Consider the following 17,889-nt stretch of genomic DNA (forward strand, 5'->3'; position numbering starts at 1 on the left):
CAATGTCATTCATACTCAGGAGCCCTCTGGGTCTTCACACTAAATATCTAGTTTTTGAAATTTAAAAAACAATGCTGTGAAACTTCATTGTAGGAGATGGAAACTAAAAATTACCTTTGATTAAGCAAATCTATTGTTTTTGGCTAGTTATCTTCCCCTAAAACCACATCTCAAGTCTTTACTCAATTCATGACAAACATTAACTAGCCTATTATTAAAAATAGAAATATTTCAGCATGTTACTCTCAGGGTAAATACCTATAAGCTGTCTTTTGAAAGTTTTTCATGTCCACAAATAATCTCATAATTTATATTGCCCTACTGTTTTAGAAATCAGTACACTTATGCACACTCTCAATCCTTCTTAATCATATTATTATAAAACAAATCTGAATCTGAATAAAGCAAGATATATAAGTATGGATCACATTGGTCATAATTTTATCATCTTCCTCCAGTAACTTCACATTAATAATTTTTTTAAAAACCTTATATCTAAAAGAAGTAAATATGATCCAAAACATGAAGTATTTTATAAATCTCAGGTGACTCTTATAAGTATTTAGAACCAAATAAGTCTGTCCATTCCTTGCTCCTAATGTTTTAGTTCCATGTGCCAAGGTAGCAAAATGAGTCCTTCCTGGAATTTTTTAAATTATATGAGCTGACAGCTGTATGCAATCAATCTGATTCAACCAGCCAAAACTAGATTTCTTTCTCAACCAACCCCTGAATGTAACGTTTGTGTGTCTTGGAACAGAATGAGTTTTTATGTGGGAAAAAAATAGAGTAAATCTTTTATTTACTCTCCAGGAGGTATTTGGTTACCAGACCCAGAATCTACGCAGAGCTCTCTGCCTCATAACATCCGTGCTGACCTGTGGGGTCCTTCTCCTGTTATTCTACTGGAAGCCTCAGTGGAGGGTATGGGCCAACTGTATCCCATGTTCCTTGCAAGAAGCAGACACTATTTTGCTAAGGACAACGGTGCATGTCCTTCTGTGTTTCATCTATTGCACAGCCTGTGATGGCCAGCATTCCAGAGTGGATCCTCCTCTATTTAAGTTTCCCTGTCCACAAATAGGAGATGGCAAAACTATCTCTGCCGTCTCTTTGCTGTGTCTTATTTTGACTCAGGAATGAAGGGCATTTCCTCCACATCAGCCTGGAGAAATTTCTACCATGTCAGGCTCATTGTGAGAGCCCTTAGCCATTACATGAGCAGTGGCTGTCCGTGTTATAACTCTTAAAGACATAACATGGGAATGATTGTTCAGTTTTTCAGAAATATGTATTTTGAGGAAGTTATACATTTTACACATCAAGGTGTGATTTTAAGATAGCTGGAAACTATTTTCTAGATATAAAGTTTCTTGCAAAGTGTATCTTTCTCTTTATTCCCTAGCACAGTGGTTCTTAAATTTTAGTCCAAATCAGAATTACCTGGAAGGATCTTTAAAACAGAGACTGCTGAATATTGGATCCAGTAGGTTTGGGGTGAGGCTGAGAACCTGCATTTGTAGCAGGTTCCAAGATAATGCTGATGCTCTTATCTGCAGCTCAAACTTTGGGAACAACTGGTCTACCACTTGGTAGGTATTTGGTTGATTGAGTGCTTTATTGAACAACATTGGAGAATTTATGGGCTGGATTTTCTTCTCTAGGATGAATTTCAAAGACATATGAGGAAGAAGGTAATCTGCCTCTACTTATCCACACTGAAGTTTCCTGTAAGCAAGAACCCAGAAGAACCCCTGCTGGCTGACTACCACTCTGTCATAAACCAAGCCATACTGAAGCCAGAATTAAAAGTAAGTGATTTTAAGAGTACAATGTTATGGCATGTTTTTGTTACAAGAAAATAATGTATTTATTGGATGAAAGTTCTGAAAATCACACTGCTGGGCTGGGAATTACAGCTACGTATCAAGGAAAGTGAGAGCTGCATGTAATAGACAACCGTCACTTTTCTATTACATTTGTAATTGCATTTGCAATGTATCCAAGTGCAGAAAATCAGGTATGTTTGGAACCACTTGGAGAAGAGGTTTCAGAAAGTTGGGTAAGTCCGAATTTTCCTCAGCACTCATCAGGATCTACGGGAAGAACACTGATTTGTTAAGTACCATGAACTGAAGTACGGTTCCTGTCCTGACCACACCCTAGGTTGCTGGAAGATAACAGCACCTGCTACAACATCCATCATACGTTTGGACTGGGTCTGACCGGTGGAGAACAAGAGGTCAGGTGGGGTTTGTGGTACTCCTGGAGTAAACTCTGCCAGCAGAAATGGAGATACGACATCGCTTATGATCAGTGAATTGTTGGCATAATGTTTCATCAGCTTCATATAACCCCAGCTCATTTACTGGCATCAGAGAGATGTCGTAACTTATTCTCATCTTAGGCACACTAATTAAAAAGAAAAGACCGAAAGAACAGTACAAGCAAATAACATTTGATCTTTTCTCTCAGGATTATAGAACAGTATTCTCTGTGTTGTCTTTTCTTTCCTCAAAAAATCTTGAGTCATTTCATAAACATCAGCATCTTAATCCTCCAAATCCTCTGAGAGACAGAAAGACAATATGATGATTGCATTTTACTATGGAGAACCAGCCCTGGAGAGAAGGATTTTGTTTTCTCAGTTAATTGTGTCATTCACCACTGTTATTTACAGAACCTAGAACAGTGCCTGATTCATGGTAGAAGCTCAATAGATATGTGTGGAAGGAATGAATAAGTAAATGCATTCATTGATCTGTGAACTAAACTCTAATATGCCAGGCGTTTCGCAAGGCACAAGGGACCTAAGGATAAATAAGACTTAGTCATCGTCTCAGAGACATTAACTGACTGGAAGGAAAGAGAGACAAAGAATAGTGGTACAATTATGAGAATGAGATCTATAGATGCCAATAGATTAGAAAATCATAGTATAATAGTAGCACAGGAAATTCTTAGGCTCCTTGTTAACTCACAGTGACCTAGAGTCCCTGCTTCCCTCATCTGTAATTTGAAATGGCGAATCCTGGTGACTGAAAGTAAACCATTGCAAGCCTTCCCAGGAATCTTAATAATCACCTTCATTTCTTGCCCAGTTTTAGGGACAAGAAGAAGGATGTGCCTGACCATCTTCACAGTTAGTCAGAAACAAAAATTCTCAAGCTAAGAAGTAATCTTGTACTTAAAATACAGGTTCTTGGGTTCTTCTCCATAATTCTGATTTAGTAGGTAGAAGCTGGGGTGGTGGTAAGAAAAGAAACTGCATTTTTAGCAAGCACCCCCATAATTTGTATTCACACCAAGCCTGCGAGCTACTGATCTGTTATTGTTTTCAAGTCTTCCCTCTGACTGAACGCTATGCAAAATGAACCAGGCATCTAGATTATGACAATATTACAAAGTGCCTTAGAGATGGTATCATTATATAAGATTTCAGATACAATGCTTAAAACACTGAAATACAAGAAGTTTTCAAAGTCATTAAAAACATATTGCTTTAATAGCATTAAGCACAGGACATTTAAAGGATTGATCCATTTAGGAAATCTAGTTGATAAATATAGATATACTCTGCCTAGGAAACCGTTTCCACAGGAAAGATTTCCCATCGTGTAGCTACCTCATGTTTGTCCTTATTTATCAAGTGCCAATCTTTAGTAAACATCATACATAATTAAATTTAAATCTGGTCCACACAATAAAGAACTTGACAATCTAATAAGCAAGACACAGAATATAGTTTCCCAAATATGAAGACTAGAGGAGACAATCTACTTAGAATCATAGAGCCACATTTTATTTTGTGGGTTTTTCTCTTTGGAGAGTAAAGAAAGCAAGTAGAATATGGAGCATTCCCCCGCTCCCCCACCAGTTTTCCCTTTTATATTTTAGTGTAAGACTAAATGCTTTTTTCAAAAATTTATTGTGATTGATTAGTTGGTTGAATGACAGCTTATCAATTTCCTAAATCAATTCGAGCTTGCTTGCAGGAAAAGCAAGGACTCAGTAAAAGAAATAAAGGAAGAGGGATACACAGAAATCTCTGATCATAAAAAGCCACAAAATCTAAACACAACTTCCTCTTTCAGGCTTCATAGCAGCAAGGCAAAGAGAAAATGCACAGATGTTCATAGTCTCACTTTCCTCTAGCAAAAAGCAAATCAAGACATCAGCTGTGATAATTTTACTCTGGAGAGAAATTGCCAGAGGGCATCAGGAAGAAAGCAGGAAAATTATTCCAGGAGGTTCCCTGCCCCTACCTTCATTCATTCATGAACCGAACACAACTTCGCATCTTAGTGCCTGTCCCAGACAAGTCCATAGACACTTGGGGTAATTCTCTTACCGCAGGGAAACAGGGCCCTATGGAAAATACACACTTACCTCATCCCTCATTCATCCAAGCTGTCTTCCTATTAGGACAGTTTTTAAGTTGAGTGACCCTTCATCTTTTCACTTAGCCCACCTTTATTTAGCTTATTTACCTTTGCCTCCTTTATTTAGCCTCCTGAAGGAGAACTTTCTGGCAGTAGAGATCTAGGCACGTCCTAATCAGGGGTTAGCTCCAGACCAATTGCCTTGTTGGTAACCCAGAACTCCAGAAGAAAAAAATTTTGGTGGCTAAGGTTTGCTAATGTCTCTAATGGGAATACTCCAACCATGGCTGATTTCAGTGTGACATTGCTGAATGTGGAGCTGTGAAAGTGATACTCATAATTGGCTTGCTGATTCTGCAGGACCAAACTTAATTCTCAACACTTGTCACACCACTGAGAAAAAAGGCATGCCTGTTAGTACCAGAGGAAAGAAATCTGAGTGACAGCAGCAAAAGAGGGTGGATTTGCCATCAACGCTTCAGCTCCAAGCTGGTGGAAGCTGTTCCAGGAGAAGAGAGAGAGAAAAGAAGCAAGAGGAAGGCGGGGGAGAGAGAAAGAGATTTAGGGCTGCTACGAAACCCTTTTCTCTTACTCCTCAGGTCTTGTGGGAAGCAAACGTCAGAAAAGAAATTGTGCCTATAGACCATGACCTTTTCCCCTTGGAAAGCTCCATCCTTAGAATACAGCCCACATATAGATACTCACCCATCAGATCAGTTCTTTGAGAAAAGAACAAGGAAGGTTTGGTTGGAGTAGAAGAGACAGGCTTTACTCATTTCTTCTGGAATCCAATGAGATTGTCTCAAATCTTAGCGTTTGGTTAGAAGTCAATAATTTATGTAAAAATATAACCCATGGTTCTATGGCTCTGAATCCACTCAAAGTATAAAATCACTTAACTCTAAGGCCTTGTTTCAGAGCAAAACCTTATGGCAGCGCGAGTAAGCCTAAGTCCTGGGTCTCTCTGGAGATCCTGGGATTTCTCCATCCCCACCTCCCCCCAGATGCCCTCTTGGTCCTCTGCTTTCTGGATCTTCATGCCTGGGAATGCTCCAGGCACTTTCCCCAAAAAGCTGATGAGAAGCACCTCACTTAGCTCACATATAGGGCATGAAACCCTGCAAGAACTTGAGGTTATCTGAAAATGTGCTTTAGGAAATGAAATAGACAGGTCACAGATAAGAACTAATGTGAAAAAAGAAAATCATTTTGTCATTTGTAAAACGGATCCTCTCTGTACAAATTATAAAGTATAGAAGCAGGTTCAAGTACTGCTAAAATAGGGAATGTTTCCCCCGAAAGCAGTTTCTCGAAACATGCCTATCTTGTTATTATTATTATTTTTTAATGGGAAGGCTCTAAGACCAACATACGTGTTATACTCTACAACCATACCCAAATCCCAGAAATTGGGTACCGTTTCTATGCATCTGTGAATTTCTTCGCTCCCCCTTCCTTTAGAAAGTGGGTATGTTAGGGGAGTGAGGGATTAGCTAGCAAAATCACCTCGGAACTTTTTTCAAACTCTAATAAACCCTCTCCCTAAAAATTCCACAGTTCATAGAAATGGGTCATGCCAGAATTCTCAGGCTTAGTATTAACTGTTTGGAAAACCACAGGCCTCCCTCCCTGCCAAGGACTCTACTGGTGGCTTATCAGAATGGAAGCCGAGTGGTCACATGCAGTTTGAAGATGCTCACCAGTGATTCTGACATGCTCCTCCTGCCTCTTTGAGGACCCCCAGCCTAGTCTTCACCATCTGGAGCCTAAAGGGCCTAGCAAAAAACATATTCTCAACAATTATTTGGTGAATAAATGGATAAATGGATGAATGAATGAACAAATCATCACATTGAAAAGAGATAGAGACCATCGCCAAAGAAAATATTCCTAGTCATTCATGCTTGGTTTTTCAGAAATACCTTCCAGCAGGTTTACTAATATCTCATGGTTGCAAGAAACCTCAGTGCTCCCTCAAGCACAGCTCCTAGCCAGTGCAGAGATGCCCTTCATAACTTCCCCTGTTAAGAAATCCTTCCATCTCTTTGGAGAGGGACCTTCTACGTCCGAAGCAATTATTCCCCTAATGAATGGTTCTGAATATTAGGCAAGTCTACTTAATTTCATTCTGACTATTTAGTTTTGTGAGGCCACCTGGAATAATTCTAGGGCTTCTTTTTCCCCTGCCAGCTCGTCAGATTTCTAAAGTCAGGGCATGTCATCTCCTTTGTTCCTTGGAACTTTGCTCATGTGACCCAGCTTCAAACCTCATATTCCTTCCGGTTGCTCAGCCATTGGTCACTGTCCCTGAAAATTCTGCTTGGCCTGTGCTGAGATTGAGATGAGTACACAGTTCCCTAAACATGCAATACTTTTTGGCAAGAGACAGTGGAATAGAAGAAGTAGCAAGGGGCATGCCTGTCTGTGATTCAAACATGGCTGTCAACTGAAAAAAGAACGCACAACCTGAAAGTTGAGAATTATGTTTATTTGGCGGACATTCTGAGGACTTCAAGCCAGTGAGACAGGACTCTCAGGTCTCATGGAGGTCCATGCATGTTGCTGCAAATGGCATTATTTCATTCTTTTTTTAATGGCTGAGTAATATTCCATTGTATACATGTACCACATCTTTTGGACTATTGTGATGATCAAATGAGAGAATCTTTTGTAAGAACTTTGTAAATTGTAAATTGCTATGCAAACACGAAGGCTTCTTTTTTTAAATTTTTATTTTATATTGGAGTATAGTTTATGTACAATGTTGTGTTCGTTTCAGGCATACAGCAAAGTGATTTAGTTATACATGTACATATATCTATTCTTTTTCAGATTCTTTTCCCATATAGGTTATTACAGAGTATTGAGTAGAGTTCCCTGTGCTATACAATAGATCCTCACTGATTTTCTATTTTATATATAATAGTGTGCATATGTTAATAGTGTGCATATGTTAAGCCCAACCTCTTAATTTATCCCTCCCTGAGGGCTTCTTATTGTAATGTACATATGTGTGGATTTACAAGTTGTTAGCCGTGAGGACCATATACCATCTTGCACTTCATTGGCTCATTCCTTCATGTATTCATTGAGTTCATATGCTAAAGACCTGTCCTAGGTGTTGGAGATACCAAGGTAAGATAGACATGATCTCCAACATCAAGGGCAGTCTAGAATGCCTGAGAATTCTAGGAATATCTTCATATTTGTGTCTTTTTAGCTGCTCTTAGAATATAATCAAATTATTTTTTTAAAAAAACTCAAAATGCCTTTCTAATTTCATTTTGATTCTTGAGTTGTACTGTACTTAAGATATATTTTAACCAGAAAAACAACTTTGTCCATCATGTACTAACTTTCATTTAAAAATATATTAGTATTTTGAGATTGGCACGTTAATTTTTGATTGAAGACAAAAAGTCCCTAAAGGGTAGAGAAGGGACTCCTGCTTAGAGTGGTCTGTACTCACTTATTAATATGAGCATGTAGCTGTGACACTAACAGATGATCAATCTCCTACAGAAGATTAGTGTGGGGGTCAAATGCCATTGAGGTTGAAATCCAACCCACGTGGAAGCTGCTTGTTAAACAGGTAACTGTTTTCGTTTATTTTTGAAAATAAACTCCTGTTTTTTCCTTTTTTCTTTCTAGTACTCAGAGAAATCGATGTAGACAAAAGTCTGTGTTTTGTGCAACTTTTTTTTGTTATTCCCGGTGACTTTAGTTTATGCGTTTCCTGTCTATTGAGGTTTTCTTTTTTATTATTATTTCAATAAATATATATATATTATACCAGGAATTCTAACTGGCCCTTTTCAATAACCACTTGTTTTAAATTCAAATCCCTTCCCAGTGTGAGGGACAGATTCCCGTTTCATACTCTCCTGTTTGTTCGTTTTGTTCTTTTCAGTGTTTTATGGTGGTTGTGATGGGTGGGGGGAGTGGGGAGGGTTGTTATTATTTCATGATCTCTTTGAGGATTGAGAAAGGATTATTTTGGTCTTTTTCATACTGTTCTATCACTCTATTATATCCATTTTCTTGAGAGTGACTTCTTCCTTGGTTGGTGTTTTTGTTTGTTTGTTTTAGAATATTTTCTCTGTATGCTTTGAAGTTATTGCTTTCGGTAAGCTCAGCTTGGGTGGGATTTTCCCTTCTTCCATTTCTCTTCCTCTCTGTGCTCACTCTCCCTTTTTGGTGGTTCTTATTAGTCTCCATGTGTCCCCAGTTCAGAACTAGGGCCTGTGTTGGAGGTTTGTGTTCTGTCCCTTGGGGATCTGTTCGATGCAGGCCCCGAGCTAGCTTGGGACTTGGCCAAGTTCACAGCTGCATCACCAGCTTGTCTCTCCTATTCCTCCCTCTGCTGGTGAATCCTTGCTGGTTGTGACTTTTCTCAGCCTCTGCTCTGGGGCAAGGCTGGTTTTGTCCCCTGCCACTTGTGGGACGCTTATTCCTCCTAGCATTGAGCTCCTAGTCATTGATCTCCTGTCCTTGTATGAAAACCAACAGACTGATCAATCAGTCCCCACTCAGTGCTGCATGTTTCTAGTCTATTTCTAATCCACAAAGATGGTCATTTGGGTTTTTAACGTGACCATTTTTTAAAATAATTTTTTTATTAGCCTTTTTTTAGAGCAGTCTTAGGTTCACAGCAAAATTGATTGGAAGGCACTGAGATTTCCCCCACACCCTATGCCTCCACATATGCACGATCTCTCTTACTACTAAAAAAGCAGGATGCTTTTTAAACTTCTTATTCAAGTACATTTTCAAATTACCAAAGACTCTTTCAAGTGTCAATTTAGTCTATTTTGAAAAGAGTGTTAATATTTTCTGGCACTTATGAATTAGGCCTTTAGTAGAAAAAAAAAAGTAAAACTATGTCTTCACATTTGGTTTCAAAAGAATATTGAATAAGGGAACTAAATTAAATGGTGTTGTTTCTTCTGCAAGAAGTATTTAACCAATTTTCTACTGAGTTTATACAAACTCGAAATCATATTATCTCAAATGTGTAATATACAATTAAAGCATTTTATGCCAAGCAGACAGAAGAGCTATAATTTGTAAGAAAACATGTTGCAACGGAAATTATAAAAACATTAAGGAACACAAGCTTCTTTAATGTACAAAATATATCCAAGAGTTTAAGAAACTTTTAAGATATATCCTATTAACTTATTAACCAGATGTCAGTTCATTTTTAGGACTAAGGTAGAAGTTTATTTAATATATTAGAGAATTATAGAAAGTAGAGGTAAGAAAAAGCAGCAGTGGTTTTAGGTACTATTTCATCTAATTCATAATAATTATGAAGAGCACTTCATCAAGAAAAGAATCCTTGCTTTGCTCAGATGGACTCTTTATTCAAGCTGTGTGTAGGTCATGTGACCTTCTCTAGCTCCCTGGGGTTTGCCCTCTCTGCTATTATTATTAATAGTGAAGTCAGCACGACCAAAATGGGGACAGTTGAGGGAATTTAAAAAGTTGAAGATGTTATTAAGAGACCAAAAATACCTGCACGGATGACCATCTTTGGGGCTGGTGACAAATTCTGCCCATGATTTTCACTGCATCTTTGGATAAGACGCTTCCCTTCCCTGGGTAAGACCTTCCCTCTTTGTTCAAGGGAAGGTCCATGCTGACTCGACTGACTCTCAGAGGATCTTACTAAGACCTGTGACATGAGAGTATGTTATTTGTAAATGAATGACCTGGATAAAAGTGGAATCTTTAATTTTCATTGTACAACTTGACTACATTGGCAGCATGTGATTACATGAAAAAGAAACCTGCAATAAAAAGTTCAAAATTGAAGTTTGTTTTTAAAAGAGTCTGAATCATGTGTCTTCTCCATTGTGGGTACATCTGTTTAAAAAGGTAAAATGTTAGATTTTGTTATTGGTCAAATATTTTTGAAAATTCAAAATAAATAAGAATGATCAATTTGTGGGCATGGCTCTGAGTGCTTAAAATAAATTTGCTTCTACTATATCACATTTTATGTGCTTGACATTGTCTCTACTGAAATTAACAGAGTTCTAAGTGAATTCTATTGTTGTATGTTGTAAAAATGGAAGAAAAAATTCTATAAAGAAATGACATCATCTTGACTGCCGCTATGGTCCATGCAAGTGACCCAGATGCTCTTTTCATACCTTCATAGGTTTTAAATCTATGCTACGTGTTTCAAGCCTTTACCCTCACTTTGTGGCTGTCTCAGGGTTACATCGAATACTCAGTGGCCATCATCATCTGCTCTCTCCATTGTCTTAAGTGTGTACGATTTGCGACAGGTAAGAACAGAAATCGTAGCTGGATTCTATTTAGCTTCTAGCTGCACAAGAAGCCAAACCTATGGCCTTTCCACTGAAAGCAAAGAGTTGCTTTGTTAAACATAAGTCATAACAAAAGAAAAAGCAAGGGCTTACTAAATACGGGACCTCAGGAGGAGGGCTTCAGGAATGCTAGGTAGATTTAAACATCTTTGCAAACTCTTATTATCAACTGATGGCTGCACTGAATACAATGTTTAGCAGGACTCTGAGGCTGTGTCTGAGCATGGTGGGAAAGAAAACAGTGATGGATTAATGATGACAGCATAGTACCTGTCCGTCTCTCTTACTATCGCTGTTCATCTTACAGCTATTTAAAATCCTCCTTTTAAAGAAAATCAGTCTTATAAATGGTATAGCAACACATTTAGAAGTGGAATCTAGCTGAATATTACTTACCACAGCCCTTCTGAATCTCATTTCCCACAGCATCTTTCTAGAAAATGTTCTACTACTTTGCTTAAGATTCATCAGGTTAGGGCTTCCCTGGTGCCACAGTGGTTGAGAATCTGCCTGCCAATGCAGGGGACACGGGTTCGAGCCCTGGTCTGGGAAGATCTCACATGCCGCGGAGCAACTAGGCCTGTGAGCCACAACTACTGAGCCTGCACGTCTGGAGCCTGTGCTCTGCAACAAGAAAGGCCGTGACAGTGAGAGGCCCGCGCACCGCGATAAAGAGTGGCCCCCGCTTCCCACAACTAGAGAAAGCCCTCACACAGAAACGAAGACCCAACACAGCAAAAATAAATTAATTAATTAATAAACTCCTACCCCCAACATCTTCTTTAAAAAAAAAAAAATGCATCAGGCTAAATTATGAGGCAACATCCAAAGGGCGTCTCACTGTATTTGTTGTATATTTTTGAAAACTTGACTGTGAAATTGGCTTTTTAGACACAGGGAACAATGGTACCTGTATCCACCTGTCAACCCTATTGAACTGTTGAAATCACCTAGTTTTCTCAAACTTTATCCTTCATCTAGAGAAGAGGAAACTAAGATTTCCAGGGGAAACAAACAAGGGAGCTTGTTCAGGTCATAAAGTGGGTTTGTGACAGAGTCAGGGCTTCCGGCTCCTCATAAATGAAATTCTATTGCACGTGCAATATTTCCTTAGCAGAAAGCACTTTCCAAAGTAGCACATAGCTGGGGAAGAAAGTCAAACCTACGTGTGAGAGGAGAGCTGAATTCTAGCTATCAGCAGAGTAAAGTCTGGACCCATGTCAGTAAGGCAGACATGGAGGCTTTAAACAAGCCCAACTGAAAGAGATCTTTTGTTTTTACTCTATTTCAGTCACTCAGCAAATATTAGATCTAAGGTTGGCTTTTTGTCTGGTTTTAGATGCTACAAATTTTGAGCTATGAAGTGTTTGATGAGAAATGAAAGAAACGCAATATATATTTAAAGAGTTAGAAAACAGGACCTAAAAATGAAAAGTTAAGTCAATGGAGACACTTTGAGCTAGAGAGTGAGGACTAGAAGGGCTTTGTTTTATTTATTTATTTGTTTGTTTGTTTGTTTTGTTTTTTTTGTTTTTTTTTGCGGTATGCGGGCCTCTCACTGTTGTGGCCTCTCCCTTTGCGGAGCACAGGCTCTGGATGCGCAGGCTCAGCGGCCATGGCTCACGGGCCCAGCCGCTCCGCGGCATGTGGGATCTTCCCGGACCGGGGCACGAACCCGCGTCCCCTGCATCGGCAGGCGGACTCCCAACCACTGCGCCACCAGAGAAGCCCCCTTGGCTTTTTCTTTTTTAAAAAAAATGAGTGCCTAGTGCGTTTCTTCATGAACAAACTTAAATCACAAAAATATTGACAGTGATCAGTAACCTGCCTCTGATGGTGGCAATTCCTTTCTGTCTGGCTGCCAAGTCAGGGGGCAGAGTGACTGTCCTTCTGGTGAACTCTGAGCATTTGAACAAAAGAAGGAAAATAAACACCAGGACAATAAAAGATCTGGCATTTTCTGCTCGGCCACAATAGGAAAGAAATTATCGTGTCCCAAACGTTTACCTTTGTCATTTGATAGAGGTATGTAACGTGAAGGCCCCATATCAAATTTCTAGTTCCTGGGTTTTGAGAAATCTTTGTTTTAATAGAATATCTAATTTGATACCTACGAGCCACTCGTATGCTTTCTGGCTGATGTCAAACCTCAGTGAATACAGGTCTTCTCCCATGTGCTTCCCTCTATTGGGAATACATAGACACACAATCACCTGAGTATATCATCGCAAACCATCTCAGGGTTCTGAGGAAAAATACAGAATGCTCTGAGGACTTTGGCAGGGAGATCTTATCTAGTCAAGTTAAAATTCCCTGCTCACTACTCCTATTTGTGTTACTTGACACTATTTGTTACTTGACACTTTAATGGTCACCTTCCTTATTTGTAAGATATGTGTGTTTGTGTTCAATGTTATGGTCAAGAAAAGTAAATGAAACAATGCATCTGAATTACTTGTGTTCCTGGTACCTAGTAGGCACTCATCAAATGTTACCTTTTGTTACTGTTACGGCTGTTGCTGTTTTTATTACTGTTCTTGGAGTAGATTATGGAAAGATGGAAGGAGGCACAGAGATTGAAGGGAGGAGGGATAACTTGAACAAGAAAGTAGCACAGGAACATCCCGGGACAGGGCTTCTAACCACCACTGACTCATTTATTGTGTGGCTCTGGGATCTCTTTTCTCCTCCCTGGACTCACTTTCCTCAGCTGTAAATAGTGGAGGTTAAACTCTGTCTCTTTAGGTCCCACCTTTTTAGGGTTCTATCATTTTGCCAGGGCCACCAATAAGGCATGAAAAAAGGGCTCTTGGAAACTTTAAAACACTCATAAGAAACTTTCTGGCCACTGGGAATGTGGGAGCACGTTTTGGAGACTGGAGTCCATTCCTACAGGACCCTATTAATTTTGCACTAACTAGCCGCATAGACTATTCGGTCAGGATGTGGACAAATAATAGAAACCTGTTTAAACCCCCTTAATCACAACAGGGATATGGATTATAAATATGCACCAGTAGCTCACGAAACCCAAGAACATGAAGTACAGATGGACTTTACTGGGGGGCTGGACCCAGGAACTTGGGTTACTCTTCCCAGCCTCCTATTCTCAGACAAGTATGGAACGAAATACAAATATTCTGGGGCAGTGCTCCACCACTACTCCTCTCCTCTGAAAACTGGGTGTACCCAGAGCCCAGAGCTGACAACCCACACCTGGTTTGTTCCATGTGGCTTTCTCCTTCCACTGGCACAGCTAGTTGGAATAGGGGGCACCCGACCAGTGGAAGCCAATCCAACAACAGGCGTGATGGCAACGTATCTTTTTGCCTGAGATCCTGGAATAAAGCCTTGAAGCTGCTGGTCATACTCTGTTAGGAAAATGATCTGAAAAATGACGTATAGCTAGGACCAGGGTGACCACTCTTGATCCCTGTGTATGCACAAGCAAAGAAAAAAAAAAAACTTCTGCAGAGAAAGAGAGGAAAAGAGTGAACCAAATACACAGTGAGACACAGAGGTGAGCAATACACAGTCCAGCAGAGACAGGGTCACCTGTTCCTCACAGCGTTTTCTGTTCCTGTTCAGGAAACTTCCTTGGGACACTTGGCTGTACTTCCCACCCTTTGGTTCCTTCCTAAGACATCCCTGCATCCTCATATATTCTCATCCTCTGCTTAAAGCAGCCTAACAAGTTTCTGTTACTTGCAGTCAATTTGTCCCAAGGAAATGTGGTGCTACTGTTTGATACATTATGCTCCCCTAGCATGTTTCCACCTATTTCCCCTGACTTAGATATTGTCTCTGTCCTACACAGTATCCATCTGTATCTTTATGACAAATTTCAGTCTCTCTTTTAAAATTCCTTTACAATGCCCATGTCTTCACTTGGAACTCAGGTATACCTTTCTTTAAGGAAACGCCAAATAAATTTAGAAATTCCTGGGGAGGAGTAGGGGAAGTGTTGTAGCAAAAGTTAGGTTTGATCCTATAGGCCAGAGGGCAATGTTTCAGTGAGAAAATTACTTGAGATTCCTGAGTTCCTAAACTCTTACCTATTAAATCAAAATATCTACAGAATAAGAGGAATTTACACTTTTTAACAGTTTCATAACAGGTGATTTTTATGCATTCTAAAGGCTTAATTAACAGCTGTTGTTACAGAGGAACACACCAAAGGCAAATTCAAGCACAAAGATCCCAAATATATCTATTTATTTATTTATTCATGTCATCACCAGCTGAACGTATTTTTCACTCTTTTTACTCTATCAGATGCACAGAAGTACAAGTTTATATGGAGATTTATTTAGGTATTTATTAATTTGTTTTATCAAAACAGAATTGTCCTGTGTGTGTTTATCTGGAACTTGCATTTTTCACTTTACAATATATATAATGGCCATCCACCATTATAAACAAATAATTCTAAATCATGTTTCAAAATAATGATGTGATATTCCATAGTATACCATAATTTATTCAAATATTCTCCTCTTTATGGAAAATAAGGGGTTTCTTCTCCAATTTTTGCCACCACAAATATGTTGAATTAAACATAACTACAATATAGGGTAGCCTTACATATTAGTGTTTGCAACTCTTTTTTCAGCAAAACAATCAAAACCAGGTTGCTGAATCAAAAGATATGTATGTTTTGGATATTAATAAATACTGTAATATTATTTTCCCCAAATGAAATAATTCATTCTCCTATCAGCAACATATGAGAATATTCATTTTCCCAGATCCTCACCAGCATTAGGTGTTATAGCTCGACATTTAAAAATTTCAATCCAATACTTCTTTTTAATTGCATCTCATTGATGTTTTAATTTACATTTCCCTGACTGCTAGTGAGATTAGACACACACTTTCCTTTGTCTGAAAGAGATTTGCATTTTTATTTACTGTCTGTTTATATCCATCATATAGGTGAAAAAGCTTTATTTTTTAGTCTTTTTTCTCTTGACCTTGACTTTTGCTAGCTTTATAAAATATGTCTAGTTAAATATGTTTCTTTCTCTTTATGGCTTCTGGGTTCCTTGTTTAGCTTATAAAGTTTTCCTCTTCCAAAACTGGATATTCTTTTTTTTCTATTTGTAATTTTCTTAATATTTATTTTAAAGTCCTTAATGGAATTTAAACATGCAGATTCTACACCTTAAAGAATCCCTGAATGTCTTTACTCAAAATAATGACTGGCACGAGAATTTCAGACTTGATGGCAATATTGCAAAAGGCTTCTTTGAAATGATGACACTAATTCCATTAGCAGTTAGCATTTGTTAATAAAACCTTATCTGACCCAACCTGCAAGGCATCTTGTAACACTATGCAAAATGGGCCAGTTTCCTGAAACTGTATCTTTGCAATTTAAACCAAAAGTCCTCAACAATTAATATCTGTTTAGCACTACAATTTGCAATGGACTCTGACATTTATAATGAATGTGCTTGTATGAGTCTTGGCAAGCTGTGAAATGATACACATATGATATATCCTCCCATCACCTGAGAGGGAGGGACAGGGCCAATCAGGGATGTAAAGTGACCTGCTCACACTCACCCAGGAACGGCAGCTGCAGACCTTAGTCCCAGGTTTCCTGACTCCAAGTCAAGTCTCTGTGCCATTGAGCAAAATCTCAACGTAACCTGTGAGCTTCCTGTGGCAGTAGATGAGGTTTCAATAATTTTATAACAGAAAGTAGATTTGGGGAGGAGGGCTGGCAGGAAGGGAAGAAAGAGCACCTACTGCCATCTCCAAATCATGCTAAATAAATACATGCTTTTGAGAACTGCAGGAGGGGAAGTGTTGGCAGAAGTGGGATAAGACATCTTATCCCACTTATCATGCGTCTACTCTAGCCCCAATTCATGTCGCAGAGAGAGGTTAACCTTGCCTAAGCCAAGAAGCACCCCGTTGCAGTGCAGTCCCTTTCTGCCACGTTTGGTGCAGGTATGAGTGCAAACCTTGGCGCTCAATTGCATTTCCATTGAACGGTACTGGCTCCACGGGCGGCTGCTGGCAATAGCGCGGAGAGTATCTGGCCTCATTCAGGACTGAGCTGGGCTCAAGAGACACCTGAGTGAATGCCCTCATTACTCATCTCTGGAGGAAATCCAGCCAGAGCAAACACAAGGACACACAGCAACAGATACCAAATAGTAACAGTATGCAAATTAGCCTTGGAAACGGATCCTGGTCCCACCGAACAGGGACTGGAGAAAGCAGAGGGGGCCTAATGAAAATCAGGCAGCGAGCTTCGAAATCATGGCAAGCATCACAGAGCTGGCTTTCTCCTAGCTGGTTGGTTGTCATAGAAACCTGTGTTTGTAGAGTTTCTGAGTACATTAGCTCAAAGAGGATGCTTATATTATCCTACTGTAGTGTTGCTGGGAGAAATAGAATAATTCAGTTCAATTAAATAAATATTTGCTGAGGATCTGCTACATGATACACCACAAGGGATACAGATAAATACATAGTCTCATCCTTGAACCTCCTGACTTAGAGGGGAGACCTGACAAGAAAACAGATAGCTCTAATGGAATGGGATCTATACACTAATACAGGTGGAAGCACAGTGAGGAGTACAATTAATTCTTCCTGGGGGTGTTAAGGACTTATGGAGAGGAGATGACATTTGAGCAGGGCTTTATGTGAAGGATTAGAAAGAGTTGGCTAGTAGAAAACAGGGGTAAACATCCCAGGGAATAGCTCGAGTGAAGGCACAGAAGCATGGCAGTTTACACAGAATGCTAAATCTGATTAAAAAATCCAGCTTTCTGCCATCATGAGTTTTGAGAATTACAGTCAAGCATTATTAACTCATACTTCACCACTTCCAAATGTGTTATCATCCTTTTAAGCTAAGTTGAAATTGTATGACATTGACTAAGAGAGTTTGCTAAGCAAGAAAATAACTTAAAGAAATTTGTAAGGAAGGATGTTTATCTTCTTAAAGGGCAAAAGCTGCTTTCAAGCACTTTCAGAGAACATATTCATCAACGGAAAAGGCTTTAGAGTCAGATGAACCTGGTTTTATTTTGACTTTAATACTTAGTAAGAAAATGATTGTGGGCAAGTTACTTTAACATTTTCAAGGCCCTGTTTTTTTGTTTTTGTTTTGCTATATGTACTTTGGAGGTAATATAGCATTTTCATCA

General features: G+C 39.1%; 1 protein-coding gene across 1 annotated transcript in view; it reads left to right on the top strand.

Annotated features, from left to right (window-relative positions):
• Nucleotides 1-17,889, top strand: part of LOC113627926 (putative cation-transporting ATPase 13A5) — a 98,469-nt gene that overhangs the window by 11,403 nt on the left and 69,177 nt on the right. The window contains 7 exon segments of the mRNA XM_027120972.1: nt 814-987; nt 1,665-1,816; nt 1,997-2,062; nt 2,167-2,247; nt 7,905-7,974; nt 10,549-10,637; nt 10,639-10,678. Coding sequence (XP_026976773.1) covers nt 814-987; nt 1,665-1,816; nt 1,997-2,062; nt 2,167-2,247; nt 7,905-7,974; nt 10,549-10,637; nt 10,639-10,678 — 672 coding nt within the window.

Source organism: Aethalodelphis obliquidens, unplaced genomic scaffold (genome assembly GCF_003676395.1).
Source record: "Aethalodelphis obliquidens isolate GAN/ISIS:26980383/991018 unplaced genomic scaffold, ASM367639v1 scaffold1, whole genome shotgun sequence".
Classification (NCBI taxonomy): domain Eukaryota; kingdom Metazoa; phylum Chordata; class Mammalia; order Artiodactyla; family Delphinidae; genus Aethalodelphis; species Aethalodelphis obliquidens.